Source organism: Danio aesculapii, chromosome 24 (assembly GCF_903798145.1).
Source record: "Danio aesculapii chromosome 24, fDanAes4.1, whole genome shotgun sequence".
Classification (NCBI taxonomy): domain Eukaryota; kingdom Metazoa; phylum Chordata; class Actinopteri; order Cypriniformes; family Danionidae; genus Danio; species Danio aesculapii.
The window spans coordinates 10,002,939-10,030,315 of NC_079458.1; the positions used below are offsets into that span (position 1 = coordinate 10,002,939).

Genomic DNA, 27,377 nt, shown 5'->3' on the forward strand with positions numbered 1-27,377 from the left:
GAGGGCAGTTTCCTGTATTTTCTATTGAAAACTGTGACAAATTAAAAGATTAAGAGCAGGAATTGTAACATATGTTTGTTTACACCAAGATAATAATCAATTTTTAAAGTAAAATTGAAAACTTTTATATAAAAAATTGACAGTGACATATAGATTGTCGCATATTTTATATGCTAATTATCAATTATTAATGCATTACCCATCATTTACTACGACATATTAACATTGATAATACATTTGTTACAGTATTCATTAATCTTTTTTATAGTTAATAAACATTTTGTTCATTGTCAGTAATAGATCTGCTCCACAATCTTTGCTACAACATTAAAATAAAAATTAGCTGTTTGGTTTAGTTGTTTGAAACAACATTAAATGAGACAAAATAAATTTAGATTTATTAATTTGGCAGAGTTTTTTAATCAAAAGTGATTTAAAAATGTATGCAAGTCAAATCACCAAAATAACAAAAAAAATTATAATAATACACTGACCGGCCACTTTATTAGGTACACCTGTCCAACTGCAAATTTCTAATCAGCCAATCACATGGCAGCAACTCAATGCATTTAGGCATGTAGACTTGGTCAAGACGATCTTCTGCAGTTTAAAAGCATCAGAATGGGGAAGAAAGGTGAATTAAGCGACTTTAGTCTGATTATTTTAGAAACTGCTGATCTACTGGGACTTTCATGCACAACCATCTCTAGGGTTTACAGCAATGTGTGTGTGTATATATAAACAGCACATTTAAAACAGACTAATTTTATTTTATAAACTGTAAGTTGGTTAAAAGTAATTTTATTTTCAATTTTACGATTATTATACATGGCCTAAGTTTCTAATTCTACTAGACTATAGGTACAAACGTCCAGAAATTATATAAAAATATATATAAAGATGTCTCAGTAAATGGTGCAGTTAGCAGATGAGCGCTGAGTGCATAGGAAGTCACTGGTGATTTCTTTATATCCTGGAGCTTCAGACAATCCACTTCCTGCACACACACACATAATAAGACTCAACACATTCATGTCATTTTAATCAAAAGCAATCTGATATTCATTGTTGGACCAGTTTTACCTTCAATCAAGTTGTAGAGGTTACAGTAGTTGGTGCCGTGATCAGTGATGGCATACCAGGTCTCTGACACTGACATGGCCTGCATGCGGAATAAGTTCAAAAGATTATTTGTTGTGTATAAATAAGTCACTTAGTTGTTGGTCTACATCAGGGGTGTCCAAACTTGGTCCTGGAGGGTCAGTGTCCTGCATAGCTTAGCTCCAACTTGCTTCAACACACCTGCCAGGAAGCTTCTAGTACAGGGATCACCAAACTTTTTCCTGGAGGGCCGGTGTCCAGCAGATTTTAGCTCCAACCTTAATCAAACACACCTGAACAAGCTAATCAAGGTCTTATTAGGTATACTTGAAACACCCAAGCAGGTGTGTTGAGGTAAGTTTGAGCTAAACCCTGCAGGGCACCGGACCTCCAGGAACGAGATTGGTGACCCCTGTTCTAGTATATCTAGTTAGAGCTTGATTAGCTGTTTTAGATGTGTTTGATTAGGGTTGGAGCTAAAATCTGAGTTTGGACACCCCTGGTCTACATTATAGTTAGACTTACAGATACATGACAGTGTGTAAAAAACCCGTAAGAGGTGAGTCTGAAGTTGATGTCATCAACATATTTCTTCACTGGCGTTGTGTGTTTGGCGGATATGAAGTGCGTCGATGCTGACTGCAACTACATGACAGAGAAAAGATGCTAAATATTCATATTCATATACTTAAAGAAGCTTATTTTTTTAAGTAATCTTACAACTTCCAGTTAAACAGTTCAGTTGTACCATTTTTCAATCCATTCAGTCGATCTCTGTGTCTAGCGGGAGCACTTTTAGCTTAGCTTAGCATAAATCATTGAATCAGATTGGACCATTAGCATCTCACAAACAAAATTCAAAAAAAGTTTTATTAATTTTCCTAATTCCCTTGCTGAGTCTGTTTTCAGGTGCTGCGTATTATTATTGTCGTTGAGTATTATCATTACATCAGCTGCAGTCTTGGTACGGCAGAATTTCTTTGATTATTATGCTAGACTGAGAGTATAGTTCCTAGTCATATCAGCCTAAAAAATAGCAAATTTTTACTTTCCATCAGTTTTAGTACATGATGTAACTACAGAAGTGAAGCTTTAAATAGGAAAATGATCAAAATTCTTTTTTTTTTAATGTTTATCTAGATGCTAATGGTCTAATCTGATTCAATTGTCTATGCTAAGCTAAGCTAAAAAGTGCTCTCGCCAGACCTGGTAATCAAATGAATGGATTTAAAATTGGTAAAACTCCACTGTATAACTCGAGGGGACATTTAGGATGAGCCTACTTCCGAAAAAGGTGGAAACTGATATAAATCGATTGATTAACACATCTCATTATATCAAGAAACACACCTTGTAGAGACATTTTTCTCCTCCTGTGGCGCAGGTTGAGAATGTCCTCCACTTCTTGATCTGTGTGACCAGAGATTCAGACACACTCCTGCAAGGCAGACTGAAGTACCTGGGAATACAAAACACAGTTAAGCTTACGTATGACTGAAACTCTACCGATGCTGCCACCTAGTGGAAAAATAAGCTTATTAATAAATGTTAAGCATTAAAGAGCACTTATTTTGCTCCCTTTTCAAGATTTAAGTCTTTTGTGTCTCCAGAGTGTGTCTGTAAAGTTTCAACTCAAAACACCCATCAAATTATTTATTATACCTTTCAGAACATTAGAATTTTCTGCTTTGAACGTAATGTAGCTGTTTTTGTTGCCTGTGCCTTTAATGCTAGTTCTCCCCACCCACCGTTGCCACATGCCTGTCAGAGTGTGCCTCAATCTCTGTCAGATAAACAGCACAGTGACAGACATGAAGGAAGCAGATCTCACGTAACGTTTGTGAGAAATACTACAGTAGGAACTTTACCAATGATTATTTGATGTATTTGTTGTGGAGTTTCTGCAATGAGTCACACACAATGTTGTTACAAAGTTCACACACGAGCACACACACATTTACAGTGCACACATTTAACTTTGCACTGTTTTTGCATAGCAAATGTGACAGGATACACATTAATATACACTGCTATATGGATATCCGCTATGTCAATATAAAATAAACAAAATAAACCTGATTTAATGTCCACAAACCAGGATCGAATCGTCTTTTATAATTGTATTGACATGCGGCTGTGGTGATAAAGATGATAAAATCGCTGTAATTCATTACAAACATGCACTGTTTTCAACACGTTTTAAACTTGTAAAATTCATTCTTGATCACATTTGATGATGCTTGATGATCACAGTGAGTAGAACAGATCTTTTAATCCTAGTTGCTTTGTGCACATCCTGTCTTGTTGATATGATTATACGTGTTACTACGGAGACATGTTAACACGTGGACGCGGTTGTCAATCAAATCGGTAAGTGAGGAAACCGCACCATCACGTTGCGGTTGGCCTCAAAATGGGAGGGATTTGGGTCCTATTTTATGTCAGGAATTAAAAAAAAAGGAGGCTTATTGTCTTTATATAACCCAATATGACAGTGGACACACTATACCTACACTCAGTTCTGTCCAAACAGCTTTCAAAATATGATTTCCATCATAGGTGCACTTTAAAAGATTACACACTCCAAATATTGTGACATAAAAAGATAAAAACATGATATTTTTCTGTATAATACTTTATATACTGTATGTTTTATGATACTTTTGCTTACAAATCTTAGTATTGATCTGGAATGGTCATGGGATAGCGTAAAAACAAATAAAATGAATTATAATTATACATAATTCTGACTAATAGAAATAATATACATTTAACTTTATTTAAATATTATAATCAAATATATGCATATTTTGCCATATAGAAAACAGTGCGATTTATATATACATATAAAATTATTTGTGTGTGTAGCTTTTAATACACACATGCACACACATATACATGGTAATATAAAAGTCTTATTCGATTATTAAATACACTATACAACATTGTAAAATCTACACAAAATAAATAACATTAGCCTGAACTATTGATTAACTGTTTAAATATTTCTACAAGAGTACACATTGTTAAAAAGTGATACAAATGATGATACTTCACCACTCGACTTTGCACTGTGCATGAAGAGGTCCTGCAGAGCTCAGTTCAGATGTTCCCAATGCCACAATACAAATAAAGAGCAAATCAGAGAAATGCATGATGATTCCCGTTCTCAAAGCTGCAGCTAAAGAGTGCTGGAAAGTTTTCGAGAGGTTTTAACAGGACATGAACAGAATCACAGGACGGTCATGAGTGAGGCTGAAAGGAAAATTGACTAATTTAATTAGACCATCAAGTGAGCTCTCAAAAAAGAAACAGGCCTACGGGGTGTTTGAACACTGAGCTCAAGAATAAGTCTGAGTGAATTCAGATAGATTACAGTTTGTTATGAGTTGTAGACATAGAATTAAAGGAACAGTCCACTCTGCTCATTTTACAACAGTTAAACAGTTGACTTAGACAATTTATGAATGACGGGAGCCTTTTTAGCATAGCTTAGCATAAATCATTAAATCAGACTAGACCATTTGCATCTCATTCAAAAATAACCAAAGAGTTTAGATTATTTTCCTATTCAAAGCTTGACTGTTCTGTAGTTACATTGTGTAGGCTACTAAGACCAACAGAAAATAAAAAGTTGCTATTTTCTAGATAGGCTACAAATGACTAGGGGCTACTTTCATTCTGCCGTAATAATCAAGGGAATTTGCTGCTGTACCATGGCTGCAGCAGGCACAATAATATTATTAAGTGTCTAAAAGTAGTTCCAAGCACCAAGCCCTTCACTTGCACAACCAGCAAAGCCTACTGAAGGCAAGCCTGAAACCTTTTGCCTAAAAAGCATGACGGCTAATGATAAAGCTGCCTCTATGGCAGTACACACTATTAAAAAACACCATGTGACTAGCTAAGACATGATTAACCAACCCAAGTTAGCATTAAAGGTTTTCTAATGGAAAATAATACAGACCTTTTCATCTCTCCTATGTAAGAAAATCTCTGTTAAAATCACCAGTGATCACCACAGGTTTTCTGCCGGTATCACAAAGTCAAATTTAAGACTTTTTAATACCCTTTTAAAGAATAAAATTTTAGACTCATACAGGGTTAACATTTTTTCTAATGGCCCAGTATTGTCATAAGGTATTGTGTAATTGTTTTTTCCCCTCGATTATGGATTTTAGTTTGCTGTAAAAATGTCTAATAACTGTTGTAAACTCTTAGCAATAAAAAACTTAAATAAAAAAATAAGGTTTTATGCGCTGTTGGTCAGTAGATCGACATTGGCCCAAATTGAGTACAAGTACAAAGCAAAATTAAGACCTGTTTAAAACAATTTAAGACCTACAACCCAATATGTCAGTGAATTTAAGACTTTTTAAGGCCTAAAATTTAGGTTTTGAAATTTAGGACATTTTAAGACTTTTTAAGACCCCACGGAAACCCTGGATATAAGCTGATAATGCTTCCAGATTTAAAAGAGTACCCCAACAATTACTGAAGCTACAAAAATTAGAGGGTCCATTGAATGGCTTAATATTTTCGACCGATACGTTTTCGGTGGCCAACAATTCGGTACATCTCTAATATCAACACACTTTTAGATTCCCATTGTTGTACATTTCTGCTGTGTGATTGGCTCTTAGATCCATATAGAGTAAAAATGTCCAGAGCTTGTCATTGTTATTGACATAAATTATATAGTGATTTGATATAATATTGTCTATTGGCACAACCCTAGTTTAAAGTTCTATCGAGATGGATGGATTGTTGGTGATTGGATGCGCGTTGGTCTGATTGGATAGCTTTACACAGACATAGGAAAATTAAGGCTTGTTTACAGTTATTTAGGACCTACAAGACAAAATTTCTGTGAATTTAAGACTTTTTAATGCCTAAAATTTAGTTTTTGAAAAGTAAGAGTTTTTAAGACCCAGCGGACATTCTGTGTAATATCATTGCGCCTGTTGCAGTTATGGTATGGCAGTAAAGTTCCTTGACTATTATGCCAGAATGAGAGTGTAGTTCATAGAATAACATATAGATGTAATTCTTTGAAAATTTTTGATTGTTAAATAATTGGGAAAATATGAGCATACAGATATCAGTGCATTTTTACACAATTTCTATATCAACCAAAAAAGCGTTTTCCCCCTTAATAATGTTGTATTTTACAATCTATTGCACAAACTGGTAGCTAGCTGTACACTGAGCTCTCTTTAAAAAGTCGTATCATATTCCTCTGACCTCACACACTCCTCCTCGAGGCCGATCTGCAGCATCACACGTCTCACAGTAAGTGACTTTCTCCATTCTGGTCAGGAACAACATGTTGTGTTCTGAGGCCTGGAGCTGCTGTCCTGATGCTGCACTGAAGCTGATGAAGAAGTGAAGTAAACAGCAGTGTGAACTCACCAGAAGACGAGAGGAAGAAGCAAAAAAGGTTATTTTTGGAGAAACTGACACACTGTCATCTGCATAATCTTCCTGACGGCTCTCTCGCAGTTTTGCCGTAAGACCTTGAGGTTTCAGAAAGTCAAGCAGTAAATGTGACAGTCTACTTTTATTGTCCAGGATTTAAATATTTTTATGTTTATTATGTTTGTAACTGAATAAAAACATAAAAAAGGTTATTGTGACTTTATATCCTCTTTGAATCTATCCATCCATCCATTCATCCATCCATCTACTTAATAAATTCATCAATCCATCCACCAACCCATCTCTGTCTATTAATAAATCCATCCATCTATTTTTGTCTATTAAAAAAAATCCATCTATCTTTTTTCTTAATAAATCCATCAATCCATTCATCCATCAATAAATAAATCCATCCATCTATCCATTCATCCACTTAATAAATTCATCCATCCTAACACCCACCCACCCATCTCTGTCAATTAATAAATCCATCCATTTTTGTCTATTCATGAATCCATCTATCCATCTATTTTTTTAATAAATCCATCAATCCATTCATCCATCTACTTAATATATATTCATCCATCCACCCACCAACCCATCTCTGTCTATTAATAAATCCATCCATCTATTTTTGTCTATGAATGCAATGAATCCTATCAATGAATCCATCTATCCATCCACCTATCTACTTAATAAATTCATCCATCCATCCATCCATTCATCTCTAATATTTAAACCATCCATTGTTGTCTACAAATCCAATGAATCCTATCAATGAATCCATCCGTCCATCTTTCCATCTTCTTAATAAATTCATCTATCCACCCACCCATCTCTGTAATAAATCCATCCATCTAATTTTGCCTATTAATAAATGCGTCAATCCATCTATCTTTTTTCTTAACAAATCCATCAATCCATTCATCCATCAATAAATAAATCCATCCATCTCTCCATCCATCTACTTAATAAATTCATCCATCCTCCACCCACCCATCTCTGTCTATTATTAAATCCATCCATCTATTTTGTCTACAAATAGCAATGAAACCTATAAATGAAACCATTCATACATCCATCCACCTATCAATGAATCCATCCGTCCATCCATCTATCAACCTAATACATTCATCCATCCACCCACACATCTCTGTCTATTATTAAATCCATCCATTTTTGTCTATTCATGAATCCATCCATCCATCCATCTATTTTTTTCTTAATAAATCCATCAATCCATTCATCCATCAATAAATAAATCCATTCATCTATCTATTTAATACATTCATCCATCCACTCATCTGTCTATTAATAAATCCATCAATCCTATCATCCATCAATAAATAAATCCATCCATCCATCTGCACTCGTTGTCAGAGATGCTGTTATGTGTAATTATTTGCAGTTTTCCATTAATCTGCTGTGCAGCCCATATAGCAGGGATTTTCAGTTTAATGAATTGTTTCAGTCCCCCTCACGTGAAACTGTCATCAGCTTTGGCTTAAAGGGGTTTTGTCACAGTGTATTGCTCTTTTATTGTTCACCTGTGATGTGCAATTGTGGCCTGATTACAAGCTTTAAACTGTGTTCGAATCAGAAAACAAGTTCATCTAAACGTTTATTGTGCTGTCGGTTTTCAGAGACAACTTTCTGTCTGTTGTTCTGGAGTACAATCCAAATGCTAGTAAATGAATTAGATTAGATTCAACTTTATCGTCAATACACATGTACAAGTACAAGGCAACAAAATGCAGTTTCCGTCTAACCAGCAGTGCAATAGCAGCAAGAGAGTCAGCAAGAGCAGCAAAAGAGTCAGTGAGGGGCAGAGTTCAAAAGGGAGACAGCTCTAGGGAAAAAGCTGTTCCTCAAATGAATAGCTCAAATGAAAAGCTGTTTTGCTAATGAATATGCCGAAGTGAAGTACACAGAATATTAACGAGCAGATAGAGAAGTTTAATGGTCTGTTTAAGTTTGTATTACACCCTAAATAAAATCTTACACTTTAAATAAAAATCCTATTCGTACACGTTACATGGCAAACAAGAAACAAAAACATTATTGCTGCTAGTTTTCTCTGGAATTTAGTGACTATTGGCTTGTTTAGCTCCATAAATGCAACTAAATATTTAAATACAGTTAGATAAACAATCTTGCTAGAAAGGCTGTGAATTATTCACATTATACTAAAAATAGGTTTAATTTCTATTTCTATCTTATGCATTTTTAATAATTCACAACTTGCACATAAATAGGCTAAATGTACCTAAAAGCGTGAACTGTAGAGTGACAGATAAAATTAGCAAATTAAATGTTGTGTATTCCAATATGGTACACTTTTTAAGTAAATTAACATTTTTGGCATAACTACCTGTACTAACATCTCCTAAATCAGCATCTTTGCCTTCTTTTGCGTTACCGTATTAGCATCTTCTGTCTGGTGGGCACGAAAACAACGGTGAGATGACTATTTATAGGCTATCATGTTGTGGGGCTTGAGCATACTACCGAAGTACCAGATCAAACCATGTGTTTCTACTGCAGAGGATTGTCTTCACACATCAGATCAGAGACAAGCTGCATCACTCCAACATTTAGGAACACAAAAAACAGTAAAAAAAAAAAAAAAAAAAAAAAAAAACAAACAAGAACGACCAATTATACTGGATCGTAAATCACAACGAGCAGTCGGTACAGCGGTCCGGAAGCAGTCAAAAACGAACATATTTTATTTGTAAAAAGTGTACGTTTAATAAAATGTCTGTTTAAGTATTTTATTGTATACTTTTTAGCAAAAAAATGTTTACATCTATGCTGAGGATGAGAATATCACGTGCTAGCCGTTGTTTTTCTTAGCGCTCGTCGACAGATGGACCAATCACGCTAGTTTGTGATTATTAAATGTGTGCGTTGGAAAATAGTATATTAAAGATGACTTTTCCACTTTTGAGTCAGCTTAAATTCATAGATTGAACCGATTACACTCTCACATCCTCATATATTTTCAATAAAGCGAAAATCATCCTGGAATTGTAATGTACCTCAATGTAGAATACATGGTTTTGAGCCTCCTCGCGCCCCCTAGAGGAAACAAAGGCTAAAAACAGTCGACGTTAGTAAAGGAGATCTCTTTATATACGACTTTACCGTGGGTCATTGCAAATCAAACGGACGGAGGGCGGGGGAACAGTCACCGGTGAGGGACATCTGATCGGTTTGCTTGATGGTGCCGGCGCAGATTCCATTACAGGTACCGTTATTATAACCTTGAAACGTTTTTTTCACAATTGCGTTGCATATCAGTCGGATGCGTCATGCTTTATTAGACCTTCATAACGCGTGATTTACAGAGCAGCCTTTCTATGCTGTGTTACAAATATATGGCTCTTTCTGCTGTTATGATGAATAAAGGATGATTCATATTCTGTTGTTTTCATATTAGCATACAACCATTTTTGGCAGGTTACATTGCATGTTTCAGATTTCATTGCCTGTTATTGTTGATGAAGAAAGCAGAATTTGATTCTTGACTGGAATACTTCATAATTTTTTTAATGAGTTTTCATTTGGAGACACTTCAACAGGGATTCAACCTGTGGATCTAACATTTAGGCTACTTCATAATTAAGATACGCAAATGATAATTTAAAAACTATTGAATTGAATTATACATTTTTGCAATTGGTTTTTATGCCAACCTGACACATTTCCCAGTCAGATGTCATTACAGTAATTCATCCAGATGCTTTTCTTGGGAGTTTTTTTTAGTTATCATTATTCTTACACACAGGGGTGGATTTAACTAATAAGCGAGGCAAGCAGCCGCTTAGGGGCCCAGGAAATCTGAGGGCCCCCAAATAAATACCCGAGTAATTCCAGCGTTATGGATGTCACATTCGCAGTAAAAAGTCAAAACATAAATTCACAGAGAAAGTATATGTTAACATTTTATTGAAACATCGGGTTATATTTTCCAAAACAACTAACGACAGAGTTAAGAGATCAGAAAAATATCAATCTGTAAACATGTTTTGTACCTTAAATGAGGAAAATAAACATGTGTTATGGAAGTGACCAAAGAAGTTTACAGTATACAACACACTTTGTAGAAATTCTGGGAATTTAACTGCACAACCCAAAAGAAATAATGCTAATCAAAAAGGATACAAGTTGGCTCACTACAGAACAAACAGGATTGATTTTATTTTATTTAATATTTTTGCATTTATGAGGAAAAAGAGTTGTTATGGATGTGACATCTCACCATTATGGCTATGACAGATGTGAAATTGCCACTTGTGCGACTTTGGTAAATCAAATATAATAGTTTGAAAACACTGACAGAAACATTTTTGAGTATTTTTAAAGTACTGTAAAATACTTGCTTACATAAAAAAAAACACTTTCAAACGGTTTTCATATTTTGGTGAAAACTAATTTTTTTTTTTATGGCAAGGTTGACATTTGCATGGAATTGCTCACCTAGAAGTATAAATCAGACTCAGACTCAACTTTATGATCCCATTTAGGGAAACTAAAATTGCAGCAAGGTGCCGTAACAGGTGAAGTGTTACCTATACCTTTTATAGGTAAAAATTATACCTCTAAAATTGAAATAACATCATTTTCTATCATATTTTGTACGATGAGGGTTTAAATAAATAAAAGTTTACCATTTATTACACCTGCACAAATGTGTCCCCCACCCTCAATCACTGAGGAATTCAGCAGTCAAATCAGGTAAAGATTTAGTTTTAAAAACGTGATAGTTAAAATATAATTTTCAGTTCATTTTAAGAAAACAAATAATTTATAAGGTTTTACAAGATGCCTTACATGTTGTTATTATTATTTTGCATTAAGACAAAATGTAGAAAAGGAGATTGAGTAATTTAAGAAGAAAAAAAAACTGCAAAATAAATAAATTAAAAATAAATGAAATTACTAAATGTGCATTTTAGACCCCACGGCCGTAAATCACGGTCCCCAAATCACTAAATCCACCCCTGCCCACACACGATGACTTGACTACAAAATAATAGAAAATAAAACTGCAAACAAAATATTTGCAGTTCATATTTTTAGTAATAAGATTTTTTGTTTTGCTTAGTTTTTTGTAATTTCAAATATATATGTTCCATGTATTATTTATATATTAATCTACTATTATTTAATTGTCATTCCTACTTAAATTGACTCTTATATTTTTACATGCTTTTGTCATTATGTCAATGTGTTTTTGTAATTTACTTTGTTTTTTAATACTGTTTAGATCTGCTTTATTTATATTGCAGTTTTATGAAGTACATTTGTAAAAATATTTGAAAAATATTGTTATATTTATATTACTTTACAATATAATTTATATTTTTATTTTAAGGCAACATCTATAATGTTCATTAACCTTTTCATCTGACGTCTGTAATTGCATTACTTATCAACTATAGTATACGTTAACATTTTTTAGCTTTTATTTTCAGATTAAATAAATAAGAATTCAAATAACTGGATCAACATTTAAATAAAAGTTTCAAAATAAAAGTTTGCTACAAGGATTTTAAACCCTAAAGGAAAAACTGCATTAAAAAGTATGTTCCTTCCTTTTAATGATTTAGTAAATACATTAAATAAAGATTGTTACAAACTAGTGTATTTTCTTAATAAATAACTAAGTAAATGTAGTTTTTAATACTTTTTTGAATATATTTAAAAATATATATTGGAAATGTGTGTCAAATTTGTATTTAAAACATATATTTGTGCAAATATATTTTTGTGTAAATATTCTTTAACCATTAAATCTAATGAATAAACAAATCCAAAAAGTCTGTCGTACTATAAAAAAAGCTTTGTTTTTATAGCACTATTATTATTTAGTCATTTTAACTCTGATATTTAAGTTAGTTGACAAGGCATTTTCTGACATATTTAGAGATATTATTTTATATTAAGCAGATACTTGAATATCTGTAATAACATGACATGTGAAATACATACACAACCTGACAAAAGTCTTGTCATCGATCCCAGTTGTAAGAGCAACAAATAATAACTTGACTAGTTATTGATTCTAGTTGATCATTTGGAAAAGTGGCAGAAGGTCGATTTTTCAGATGAATCATCTGTTGAACTGCATCCCAATCATCACAAATATTGCAGAAGACCTATTGGAACCACCATGGACCCAAGATTCTCACAGAAATCAGGCAAGTTTGGTGAAGGAAAAATCATGGTTTGGGGTTGCATTCAGTATCGGAGTGTGAGAGAGACCTGCAGGGTGGATGACAACATCAACAGCCTGAGGTATCAAGACATTTGTGCTGCCCATTACATTACAAACCACAGGAGATGGCAAATTCTTCAGAAGGATAGCGCTTCTTTTCATATTTCAGCCTCCACATCAAAGTTCCTGAAAGCAAAGAAGGTAAAGGTGCTCCAGGATTGGCCAGCCCAGTCACCAGAAATGAACATTATTGAGCATGTCTGGGGTAAGATGGAGGAGGCGGCATTGAAGATGAATCCAATTAATCTTGAGGAACTCTGGGAGTTCTGCATCTTATTTATTAATGAGTTATCTGAGTCATTGCAGAGATGTATGGATGCAGTCCTCCAAGCTCATGGGAGTCATACACAATATTAATTCTTTCTCCACTGCAGCATGACTTTATATTCTATACTGTACATTATTTCTGTTCAGTGACAAGACTTTTGTCTAAGCAAAGTCAGACCTTACTGTCCTAATTAAAAATAAAGGCATGATCATATTTTATTATGGTAAAATAAGCGTAATCTAGAGGCCTTTGCCTTTCATATAAGCCACTTCTGATACCAAATGATCAACTAGAAGTCAAGATATTATTTGTTGTTCCTAAACCTTAGATAGGCAACAAGACTTTTGTCAGGGAGTGTAGTATAATCTGCTGACTTTGAACATACAAAATAATAATATAGTTAATATAGTAATATATAGTATGTAGTTAATATAATATAGTTATGTGAACAACCAAAATATTAAACTTATCCCTATACAAATCGAAGGTATAGGTCTCGAAAAAAGAAATCACAGCCTTCCACATTTTATAAAATAAGCTGGCAAGATGTTATTTTTCAACTGCAAAACTAATAATTATCATCTGAGATCTCCTTCAACAATGTTTCATCCCATTAGTGTCTGAAGATCCAGTACAAGGTGCTTTGGGCCTGAAAATGGACTCGATTTCCCTGCTGGGCAGCAGTCCGGCCAGCACCAAAGCCTGCTTCTTACCCAATGGCCTGAAGAACTGCTCCAAAGAGGGATCCGGCAAGCCCACAGTCGGCATCATTGGCTCTGGTGACTTCTCCAAAAGCTTGACCCTCCGCCTGCTTCGTTGTGGCTTCCACGTGGTGGTGGGCAGCCGACAGCCCAAAAGAGTGGCAGAATCCTTCCCGCACGTGGTAGACGTGACCCATCACGAGGACGCGTTGGGAAAGGCCAACATCGTGTTCCTGGCCATCCGCCGAGAGCACTATTCCACCCTCTGGGACATCAAGCACCTGCTAGCTGGAAAAATACTGGTGGACGTCAGCAACAACAGACGGCTGAACCAGTTTCCAGAGTCAAACGCAGAATATCTGGCATCCCTCTTCCCAGAATCCACTGTGGTCAAAGGCTTTAATGTGATCTCATCCTGGGCCATGCAGTCGGGCCCCAGAGATTCCAGTCGACAGGTATGTCGTCAAAAATATAGCAACACTAAACAGTGTGAAAAAGTGCTGGGTTCCACACAATTCCCTTATGTTGTCCCAACACAAATCAATTATAAGTGAATTTAACATAAAACAATTTATTTGTCCCAAAACACTCTAGAATTATGTTGATTTAGCTTAATTTAAATGACTAGCTTGAACAACCAGCAAGTTTAACTTAGTTAAACTAAAACCACCATTAAAAAATGTATCCCTAACAAGATAATGGGATTCTTTTCACAAGATGGTGATATGCGTTTAATGGTCATCAGCTTCTTAAATGCAGCTTCTTAAAAAATTGTTTTTAATATATATACTCAAAAAAAAAAAAAAAAAAAAAATATATATATATATTTTTTTTTTTACTTGTTCAAACTACTTAAAATAAAATGAGCTGAATCAACACAATTCTTGAGATTTCATCAGGACAACTTAATTTTTTATGTTCAATCCACATAAATTTGTTAAAAGTGTTAAGTTAACTTAATCGATTTGTGTTGGGACAACATGAATGAATTATGTGGAACCCTCCATTTTTTACAATGTAAAAGTCAGATTTATTAGCCTTGGACTTTTTGTGTATCTATATAAATCCCTCATTTTTCAATCCCTTATTTTAGTTTGACTCTGGATTTAATAATAATAATAATTCATATTTAAGAAAAGAAATAAGCAAAACACAAACCAATATCCACTGCAAAAATAAACAAGTTAATTACAAAAAGTTTAGATTTAAAATGGAATCAGATAAGAAAAAATCATGCAAATAATATCTTAAAACATACAGCTAAAGGCAAAATGATTACTTCTCATGTAAAACTGTAATTCTTTTTCAAATATTTTCCAAGAGGGGTGACACGGTGGCTCAATGGTTAGCACTGTCGCCTCACAGCAAGAAGGTCGCTGGTTTGAGTCCCGGCTGGGCCAGTTGGCATTTGTGTGTGGAGTTTGCACGTTCTCCCTGTGTTGGCGTGGGTTTCCTCCGGGTGCTCCAGTTTCCCCCATCCAAAGACACGCGCGATAGATTAATTAAATGAACTAAATTGGCCGTAGTGTATGTGTTTGAATGAGTATGTATGGGTGTTTCCCAGTTCTGGGTTGCAGCTGGAAGGGCTTTCCCCACATATTTTCAAACATAATCATTTTCATTTGACAAGCTATTTTACAAAAAAATTTACAAAAGCTTTAAATGCAATGGGCAAGTTAGATTAATTTAGCAAGGTATTGGACAAAAGTCAAATATACATAAATCAATTATTAAGGGTGCTAATAATATTGACCTAAAAATATTATTAAAAAAATGTAAAAAAAAACTACTAAAAATAAATAAGACTTTCTCCCAAAGAAATGGTATTATAAGAAATACAGTACTCTGAAAATGTCTTTGCACTATTAAACATCACTTGTGAAATATTTGAAAAAGAATTTCAACAGAAGGGCTAATACTTTGCCTTCTACAGTATATGCTAATGGAACTATAAAGCACATATTATCTGAGAAATGATTATGAGGAGGAGAAAAACGATGAGAATTATGACTTGTGGTATTACCAGAGTATCCTCCAGCAGCAGTGACTGTAAATGTCTGAGTTTGTGTGAAGAGCAGATTAAGATGATGAATAGAAGAGTTTCTCTCTCTGGAAACCTCTGAAAAAGGAAAAGACTTTATTAATGCAATGAAAGATTCATTACAGCTTCACCGTAAACCTGCTCGTATCTTACAGAATATTCCTGAACCTTTATCAAGTCTGTGAGTTTATTCTACTTAGGATATAGTTTATAGGAAATAGTTTTTGTGCTCTATTCCTCTCTGGTTCCTCTCACTGAAACACTTTTGTCTTGTTTTCAGTGCAATGTATAATGATATAACACATCTAGAATAAAAGCAGTTTTCAATTTTTTATGAACAATTTTAAGGTCTAAATTATTAGCCCCTTTAAGCTATTTTTATTTTCGATAGTCTATAGAACAAACCATCGTTATACAATAATTGCCTAATTATCCTAACCTGCCTAGTTAACCTAATTAACCTAGTTAAGCCTTTAAATGTCACTTTAAGCTGTATAGAAGTGTATATACACAAATACATATAATGATAATCCTAATAATAAATATACAGATGCCCTTATTTATGCAATTTAATAGAATTATTATTATTGTCTATAAGTCATATATATCATATTTTTTTATCAATAACAAGTTGATTATTTGTAATTACATCTTAAATGATTTAATACATTTACATGTTTAAAGATACATTTTTAAAGTACCAATTCTCTGAGGCTAATTATTATTATTATTATTATTATTATTATTATTATCATTATTAGTGTTTTAATAATAATAATAATAATTATTATAAGAAGAAGAAGAATTTGTCATTATTAATTTGTAGTAATAATAATAATAGTAACTTTTTATTATTAATTAATATTATTATTGTCAATAATAATAATAATAATAAAAATAATAATAATAACAACAATGTTAATAATAATTAATTATATTAATAAAATAATGATGACAGTCAGGCATAAATTTATAAATATATAGACAAAAACAAATAATAATAATAATAATAATTAGTTATTATTATGAATAATTAATAATAATAATAATAATAATAATAATAATAATAATAATGTCATTATTATTGATAACAGTCATGCATAAATTTATAAATATATAGACAAATATATAAAATAATAATAATAATTATTATTAGTTATTATTATGAATAATTTATAATAATAATAATAATAATAATGTCAATATTATTGATAAGTCATGCATAAATGTATAAATATATAGACAAATACATATAATTATTATTATTATTAGTTATTATTATGAATAATGTATAATAATAATAATAATAATAATAATGTCAATATTATTGATAAGTTATGCATAAATGTATAAATATATAGACAAATACATATAATTATTATTATTATTAGTTATTATTATGAATAATGTATAATAATAATAATAATAATAATAATATGTCAATATTATTGATAAGTCATGCATAAATTTATAAATATATAGACAAATACATATAATAATAATAATAATAATAATAATAATAATAAATATTAGTTATTATTATGAATAATTTATAATAATAATAATAATAATAATAAGAAGAAGAAGAATGTCAATATTATTGATAACAGTCATGCATACATTTTTGAATATATAGACAAATACATATAATAATAATAATAATAATAATAATAATAATAATAATAATAATACAGATGCAATTCTCATCATTTAAATATTATATTTAATGGAATTATTATTATTCATATTTAAATGTTATAGGCTATATTATAATTTGTCAATAAGAAGTTGTATTTATTTGTATCAATATTTTAAATAATTATACCACATACAGTGCTATTATACAACGTACATATAACCCAACACAAAACCTGCCATTCACAGTCGAATGTACAGTACATCTATAATTTAGCAACACTGATTTGCTCCTACTTACTGTATTCATCCTAAATGTATGCAACAATAAATGAATGAAATGAAATGAATAAAAGTAATGCTCACTGCTCTTTTTTCCTCCAGGTGTATATTTGCAGTAATTCAGCCGACGCTCGACAGCAGCTCATAGAAATGTCCCGTCAGCTCAGCTTCATCCCAGTAGACATGGGCGCTCTTTCCTCTGCCAAAGACATCGAAAACATGCCCCTGCACCTCTTCACAGCCTGGAAAGGACCTGTCCTGACCGCCGTGGCCTTGTCCATCTTCTTCTTCGCCTACTCTTTTGTGCGGGACATTATCCATCCGTACATGAAGACCAGGCAGAGCTTCTTCTATAAGATCCCTCTGGAAATAGTGAACAGGACGCTGCCTGTGGTGGCCATAGTTCTGCTAGCCCTGGTGTATTTAGCGGGACAGCTCGCAGCCGCGTATCAGCTCATGTACGGGACCAAGTACCGCCGTTTTCCACCCTGGTTGGAGGGTTGGTTGGAGAGCCGCAAACAGCTGGGTTTGTTGAGCTTCTTCTTCGGCTGTATTCATGTGCTGTACAGCCTGTGTCTGCCTATGAGGCGCTCGGAGAGATACCTGATGCTCAACATGGCCTATCAGCAGGTGACCTTCACTTTCATAACATGCAGGAAATTCAGCGATGTGGTGGATAAACTTTTTTTGGGAACGTCTTGGAGGTTTTTGGGATTGCATAAAGTTTACTGTTTGTGGGTGTGGGTTGTCGTAATAATAATAACAATAATAATGTTCATACATGTAATACATAATGATAAGAAGAATAGTAATAAATAATAATAATGATAATAATAATAATGTTTATACACGTAATACATAATAATAATACTAATAATGGTAATAAATAATAATAATAATGTTAATACACGTAATACATAATATTAATAATAGTAATAAATAATAATAATAGTAATAATAATAATTATAATAATGTTAATACACGTAATACATAATATTAATAATAATAGTAATAAATAATAATAATAATAATAATAATAATAACAGAAATACATCATATTAATAATAGTAATAAATAATAATAAAAATAATAAATACTACTACTAATAACAATATTTTTATTAACAATAATAATAATTATAACAATAATATTAATAAATAACAACAATAATAATAATAATAATAATAATAATAATAATAATAATTAAAACAACAATAACAATGATGATGATGACAATAATAATAAACTTAAATACTAATACATAATAATAAATATAGTCAAGTATACAAATCTAGTATTTTTATTAGAGAAATTATAATACATCAATTATTCAGGATAAAATATTAATATACTATTTAATAAATATTTTAATAATGATTATATTACATAAAACATTATCCAGTACTAAATAACATTTGAAATTAATATAATTTTGTGTAATTATTGAACTAATTATTTAATTAGAATAACAATGAATATTATTATTATTATTATTATTATTATTAGTAGTAGTAGTAGTAGTAGTAGTAGTATTGATAAAATTAATAATGTACTAATATAAATAAGTACATATAGAAAGAATGCATGTGTAAATACATAATAATGATGATGATAATAATAATAAATACAATTGGTCAAGTATACAAATTTGGTAGAGAAATTATTTTAATATAGAATTTGTAGTAATTATATTAAATATTTAGTATATCCTAAATATATTAGTATACATATTTTAATACATATTTTAATAATGATTATATTTTTGCTTACAAATGAAATAATAAATGAAAATAAAAAATAAAAAACATAATAAATATCAACATTTAAAAGTAATATATTTTTGCTTAATTAAATAATTACATATGTGAATGATTCATTCATTCATTCATTTTCTTTTTGGCTCAGTCCCTTTATTAATCAGGGGTCGCCACAGCAGAATGAACCGCCAACTAATTCAGCATATGTTTTATGCAGCAGATGACCTTCCAGCTGCAACCCATCACTGGGAAACACCCATACACTGTCATTCACACACATACATTACGGACACTTACCCAATTCACCTATAGCGCATGTCTTTGGACTGTGGGCGGAAACCCACGTGAACATGGGGAGAACATGCAAACTCTAAAATGCCAACTGACCCAGCTGAGGCTCGAACCAGCGACCTTCTTGCTGTGAGGCGACAGTGCTATTCACTGCGCCACCCTAAATGATTTATATTATTATATAACACATGATGATGATGATAATGATAATAATAGATATTAAAAGTTAATGCAGATACTGTAATCGAAATAAAAATACACCAAATTCAAATATTATAGGATATTATAATGATGCTCATTTTTATTATTGTTATTATTATCATTAATGTTTATATATTAATAAATGTATTGTTATATTTTTTTAACACATTTATTTTAAAATAAATGTTTACATATATATATATATATATATATATATATATATATATATATATATATATATATATATATATATATATATATATATATATTATAAATTTTTATGCATATAAATATTTATATATAGTATTTATTTATTGATTCAGAAATAATAAATGTCTACTATTAAAATAATCACTAATTCTTAAATAATAATACATACTATTTTTATTAATAATAATAATAAAAAAATTCATTTTACAAATTAATTGATTTGATTTCTGTGTCTGCAGGTTCATGCGAACATCGAGAACTCGTGGAATGAAGAGGAGGTGTGGAGGGTGGAGATGTACGTATCCTTCGGCATCATGGCTCTGGGGCTTCTCTCTCTATTAGCAGTCACTTCTATTCCCTCAGTCCATGATGCACTCAACTGGCGGGAGTTCAGCTTCATCCAGGTAACACAACATCACACACGATGTCTTCTGCAGGGTTCCCACGGGTCTGAAATATCATAGAACAATGAAAGTCAGGAAATATTTTGGTTTTTGGTCCAAGTCATGTAATGTTTTGAATACCTCTTTTGCATAATATTGTTCAGTGTTATGTAAAAGTACTTGTAGAGTCTGTCTTAGGTTATGAGAATTAGTATTTATAGTATACATAGTAGTTAGTGTAGTTTATTAGTATATTAGTTATGTATAGGTTTAACATAACACTTACGTCTAGTGTTGTGTTCATATTTATGATTATGTTTATTTTTGTAGCGCCATGGTCCTGGGAGACACAAAATTTCATTCTACTTTAGGGCTGCACGATATTGGAAAATACCTACATTGCTATATTTACATTTTTGGGGATTTACATTGCGATTTTTTTCACAAGATAATTAATTTTAGATTGATTGGGATGATTTTGTAGGGGAGTGGATAAAATATCTATAACAAACAAATTACAAGCAGAGATAAATAAAGTAGAGCAAATATACAAATGAAGGAGCCTACAAGTATACACTTACAGAAATAAAATATTCTAATGTACAATAAAGCTGTATATATTCCTCATTGTGTAAATAATTAAATATGATTAATCTTTGTCTACAAACGTAATAATTCCTTACGCCCAAATACTTTAAACTCACTTAAAGTGTTTACACAGGCCTTAAAAACACAAGTTGATAAACTTTCACTTTATTATTGTTAAACCGAAATGGCTCCAAAATTCTGATGTGTTCTGAAATGTTGTACCTGGTTGACTATAATCTTGACTCCACTTTGCACGTCATGCGATGTAACTATTGCTAAAATTATATATTGTGCAGCCTTTTTCTACTGTATATCCACACATGTAGCAGAATGTCAATAAAGCTCAACTTAACTTGAACTTCTTGAATATCAGGGATTTTTGTTTCTCGTTTAAAATGTAGTTTTTGAATTTCTGTTTATTGCAGCCAAATTTACTGATTTGACAGCAAAGTTTCTCAAAATTTACAGCAATATTTTAGATATGTGTCGTTTTGCAGCGAAATTTACACATCTTAGTTCTTCATTATATTTTGACCTCATTGGTCTCTGTATTTTATATAAAGTGAAGTTTACCTTTTAACCATAAAGCCTACTGCATCATATTTGATACACAACTTTAAATGATGAAAATAAACTGTTAAAGTCTCTTTAACATCAGAAATTAGGAAAAACATGTTTAAAATGACAATTTTAGGGATTGATACAATAAATGCAGCCTTGTTCAAATAAGTTATTGCTGAATTTGCATTGCGATAATGTCACATGACACGTCAAAAGCGAGACACTGCCATGCAATCAGAAAAGGTATCAAACACTGGATGAGCACTTTCTATATGCAAATATTAGGTTAATATTAGGTATATAGCAGATGACACAGAAGGAACTTGAACAGTGTCCTTGCACTGCAAAAAAGCCACATTTTTTACATAGACTTTTTGTCTTGTTTCTAGTCTAAATATATAAAACAATATTAAATCAAAAAGCATTTTCTGGCAACGCAGTGGCGCAGTAGGTAGTGCTGTCGCCTCACAGCATGAAGGTCGCTGGTTCGAGCCTCAGCTGGGTCAGTTGGCGTTTCTGTGTGGAGTTTGCAAGTTCTCCCTGCGTTCGCATGGGTTTCCTCCGGGTGCTCCGGTTTCCCCCACAGTCCAAAGACATGCGGTACGGTGAATTGAGTTGGCTAAATTGTCCTTAGTGTATGTGTGTGTGAATAAGTGTGTATGTGTTTCCCAGTGATGGGTTGCAGCTGGAAGGGCATCCGCTGCATAAAACAAATGCTGAATAAGTTCATTCTGCTGTGGCGACCCCAGATTAATAAAGGGACTAAGCCGACAAGAAAATGAATGAGTGAAGCATTTTCTTGACAAGCAAGATTGTCAAGAAAATATGGTCTTGTTTTAAGAAATAATGTCAAAACAGGCAAAATAATCTCATGTCAAAAGGAAAAACAAGATTATTTAGCATATCCCATTGGCAAATAATTTAGCTTGTTTTAATAAAAAACTTAATTAATCGCTTAATTTTGGCATTTTATTTCTTAAAACAAGACAACAATTTTTGGTTCTCTAGAACAGTGGTTCCAAACCTTTTTTTGCCTGAGACCCCCTTTTCCCCTGGAAAAATATTGTAAGGCCCCCCTCCACATTTAATATCAATACCACATTTAATACTTAGCGTTCCTATAGGTTTACAGTAAGGATGACAAAAAAATTTTGTTTTCAAACAAACGGTATGTTTTTTATTACTATATTACTATATCTAGATATGTTTATGCACAAATAAATGTAAAATATAAAAGCAAAACATCAGTAGGCCATTTGTAACTGAAAAACGTAAGGCTTTAGCCTTTAAATTGGCCCTATATTAGTTGACAATTAGTTGCCAATTTTTTTTAAGTTTCTTGTCAGTAGCTGTGATGTCCCTCATCTCGTTTTGGGTGTGTGTCAATTCTTTTGCCTTGCGTTTAAAAAATGCTCTGGGCTTGTCGCGGTATTGGGGATGATTGGGGAGATCTACAAATGTCTTAATAATTTGGACAGCCTCATGGATTCGTTAATAATACAGATAATACATTGTGGCTGGGTCAGGGACTCTTTGCTTCAAGAAAATGGAATAAAACCATTTCGTGTTTTCAGTATTGCTAGCACTGCGAAATTTTGGAGCTTCCTGACCTGGGTCTAGTATGCTTGGGTCATAAGTATTAGCTGCTGAAGGCGACGATGGAGGACGAATTACAAATGTCAATTTTTTGGTCAATAGGGATAAAATGAACTTGATCATTTTCGCAACATGACCGTTTTCCTAATTGTCCACTGCTAAAAAAAATTGTAAAATATGATGCGACCCCCAACAGAGCTCGCTGAGGCCCCCTTGTGGACTCCCCTGTTGGGAACCACTGGTCTCGAAAATACTTCTTGATTTAATAATTGTTAAATATTTGGACCAGAAACAAGACAAAAACTCTAAGTAACAAAAGCATTTTTTGCAGTTTGCTGATTAAAGTAAGTAAATAAATTTCTCTAAATAAAAGTTTTCCTAAATTTTGCATCAGCAATAAAAGAATCATGGGGATTCAGCTTTTTAGCCATTAAATAACCTATGGCTTAGAGTGGGAACCCTGTTTTCTAGGCAAATATAATCTCAAAAGAGCATTTGTATCCCTACAGTCCACTCTAGGCTACATCGCGCTGCTCATCTCCACATTTCATGCTCTGCTCTTCGGCTGGCAGCGGGCGTTTCTAGAGGAGTCCTATCGTTTCTACATGCCGCCCAATTTCGTCCTGGCCCTGATTTTACCTGTGACCGTCATCATCGGAAAAATAGTGCTGCTGCTTCCCTGTGTGAGCCGGAAACTGAAGCGCATCCGACGAGGATTAGACTCCCATCAGAGCCGCACAAACCACGAGAGACCGGCTGCTCACGTCTCACCAGAGAGGGTCACCATCATGTGAAAATAGTAGGGTAAAAAAAAAAATTGTTAGCATCATAATTCTCCAGCTAATTGATTACATCAAAGCAGTGTTTCTCAACCACGTTCCTGGAGGACTACCAGCTCTCCACATTACCTTGTCTCCTTAACCAAACACACCTGATTCAGATCATCAGCTCATTAGCTGAGACTGAAAGACCTGGAATGGGTGTGACAGACAAAGGAGACATCTAAAACATCCAGTGTTGGTGGTCCTTCAGGGATGTGGTTGAGAACCACTGTATTAAAGGAATAGTTTACCCAAAATCGAAAATTCTGCCATAATTTACTCACTGTAAAAAATGCTGAATTCCACATAATCAATTTGTTTTGCTACAACATGAAGAAAAGGGTTTCTGTGGCATCTTAAAATCTAAATTTTGGGCCTTAAAATTCCTACATTTACTGAAATATTGTGTTGTAGGTTTAAATCTTTTTTTAAAAAGTCTTAATTTTCCTTTGTTCATGTATTGCTACCCAATTCGGACAAAACCATACAATCACTAACAATCCATCTCAATAAAACTTGTAACTTTTTTTCAAAAAGGCAAATTTTAACTCTATATATTATAGTGGTTTAATTACTTTCCTTACAATAACATTTGTTTAAAAGTGCTCTAGGAATTAATGCTAAGGACACTGACCTGGACAGATTGTTGTGCATAGATTTAAATTTTTATAGTTTTTAAAACTTTTAAAACATTTGTTCATTTTTTATTTTAAAGAAATATGTTGGGAAAAAAGTGTAGGTATACAAGTAGAGCTTGATGGTTTTTACACAATATTTAAAACATTTTGCTAAGAAATATCTATTATATTTATTTTTTATTATTGATTTATTATTGTATTATTAAATGTATTCAATTATAATAATTATTTGATAGGGCAAATAAAAATCTTTTCCATCTGGGCCATTTGAAAAATTCGCCCTGTATGAGTCTTACATTTCATTCATAATGGTCTTAAAAGTTTATTAAAAAGTCCTAAATTTAACGTGGTGAAACCTGCAGAAACCCTGGAAATCAAGTTAACTTATACGTTTTTACAAATGTAAGTAGATTGAAAAAATCCCCCCCCCCCAAAAAAAATTGGGTTATTTCAGCTAATTTTAAAACACCAAATGTTTTTTTTTTTGAGTGCTTGTCACAAACATATTTATCCATATTTTTTGTAGATATTTTGAAAAATGTTAAAAATCTGTAACCGTTGACTTCCATAATATTTGTATTTCCTACTAGAGGTCAGTGGTTACTGGTGTCTTTTTTCAAAATATATTTTTTTGTGTAAAATACTTTCTTTAGAAACACTTGAGGGTGAGAAATGAATTAGTACATTTTCATTTTTGGGTGAACTGTCCCTTAAGTGTCACAACATGTTACTTTTACTTATGCAAATAGGCATTTTTTTATTTAAATATGCACTAATTGCATACATTTGTTGGACAAAAATCATTGGATAAAGTTGAGTTCAAATTGTTTTGACATTAAATTCATAGGTTTTTACAGCCTGATCTCATGAGAAAAAGTAACTGTTTTACATTTTGCCAGTTTAGTGGCTAATTCGTACAAATTTATATGCATTCAGTCATACGAAAATGTACAATTTTTATGTACGACGGCACCCAACCCCACCCCTAAACCTAACCGTCACTGGGGCATAAGCAAATCATATTAAATTGTACAAATGAGCCACTAAATCAAAGATTTACGAACTGCTGTGAGATGGCGTTGGTTTTTACAGAGGAGATTGTAGCATAAAATGTTGTATTTAACCAGGCAAGTGAACATCTTACTCTGTAAAAACCTTCAGAATACAGATTTGAATAAAACTGTGAAGTCTGGTGTGTGTAAGTGCAGGAGAGAAAACTAATTTTGAGAAAGTGACCTGTTAAAACCATTGTTGTAAGTGAAATCTAGAGACTCTAATGATAAAGTGTGGCAAAAAGAACACTTAAAAGGGTATTTTGGATGTTTTCTTACCATTCGACTAAAAAAAAAAAAAAACACAATGTTTGACTGGAGTGTCTCACTTTAATGTCAAAGTCAATTCTAAGCCTTTTATTTCTAGCTGTGCTGATCGTGTAATGATGGCCACTGTACATCACATTTATAACATGACATTTATTGGTGAATGATTCGTGGACAGTTCTGGACATGTGATTTCACTGACCCCCTGATGTTAAAGATCTTTTTATACATAAATATGTAAAGGTTATTACAAAAATAGCACATAAACATGGTTCTAAAAGAAAACAAAAAAATTAAACATTATCTTTGTGGTCAAGATACTGCTCACTTTCTTGTTACATTAACTATGTTATGTGCGTTAACCATAAATGTTATCTTTTATTTATTTCACTTGTTACTGCCCTGCTTCACTGAGAAATGTGTCATGTTACAGAAGTTACACAATGTCCTACACAGACTCTCCATTAAACATGTCATGCTAAAACACTGCTATTTTCCACACTGTTTTTTTGTGAACTGTAATTAAAGCGGTTTTGTGGCACTCTTCTTCTTGCACAGCGTTTGGTATCAGTGTGAAAACTGGCCTCACTTGATGCTTTTGAAATGAATACCAATGAAAAAACTAAGTATCTCTCTATGAGAGATATAATAAACCACCAACTTATCCAGCATATGTTTTACACAGCGGATGCCTTTCCAGCCGCAACCCAGCACTGGGAAACACACACTACACTCCTGCATTCACACACACACTATGGTCAGTTTAGTTTATTCAATTCAGCTATATCGCTTGTCTTTGGACTGGTGGGGAAACTGGAGCACCCGGAGGAAACCCACACAAACACACTCTCTCAGAAATAAAGGTACAGGAGCTGTCACTGGGGTGGTATTTCAAAAGGTACAAATTTGTACCTAAAAGGTCCACATTAATACCTTAAGAGTACATATTAGTACCTAAAAAGTACAAAAGTGTTCCTCTTAAAAATTTTAGGTACTTATGTATACTTTTGAGGTACCAATATGGACCCTTCAAGTACAAATGTGTACCTTTTGAAAAGGTACCACCCCAGTGACAGCTCCTGTACCTTTATTTCTGAGAGTGCAGGGAGAACATGCAAACTCCACATACAGAAACACCAGCTGGCCCAGCCAGGGCTTGAACCGCTATGTAAAAAATCATGGTTGCCTTAAATTTTTAAGTTGAATCAAATGAACTTTTTGAGTCCATTGAACTTATATTATGTTAAACTGACTTAAAACAGCTTGTGTAACTTATAAAATT

General features: G+C 32.7%; 2 protein-coding genes across 2 annotated transcripts; one reads left to right on the forward strand and one right to left on the reverse strand.

Annotated features, from left to right (window-relative positions):
- Positions 1–288: 288 nt before the first annotated feature.
- LOC130218558 (uncharacterized) lies at positions 289–4,334 on the reverse strand. Its single transcript, XM_056450773.1, has 5 exons — positions 4,159–4,334; positions 2,452–2,560; positions 1,627–1,746; positions 1,084–1,162; positions 289–997 (listed from the first exon to the last, which is right to left on the reverse strand). Exons 1-5 carry the CDS (start codon positions 4,254–4,256, stop codon positions 906–908), a joined length of 498 nt encoding a protein of 165 aa, XP_056306748.1. The 5' UTR covers positions 4,257–4,334; the 3' UTR covers positions 289–905.
- Positions 4,335–9,677: 5,343 nt separating this feature from the next.
- Positions 9,678–26,629, forward strand: steap2 (STEAP family member 2, metalloreductase). The gene is made up of 5 exons (XM_056451156.1): positions 9,678–9,769; positions 13,688–14,226; positions 17,832–18,359; positions 20,429–20,593; positions 23,827–26,629. The coding sequence occupies exons 2-5, from the start codon at positions 13,726–13,728 to the stop codon at positions 24,109–24,111; spliced, it is 1,479 nt and encodes a 492-aa protein (XP_056307131.1). The 5' UTR covers positions 9,678–9,769; positions 13,688–13,725; the 3' UTR covers positions 24,112–26,629.
- Positions 26,630–27,377: the final 748 nt, after the last annotated feature.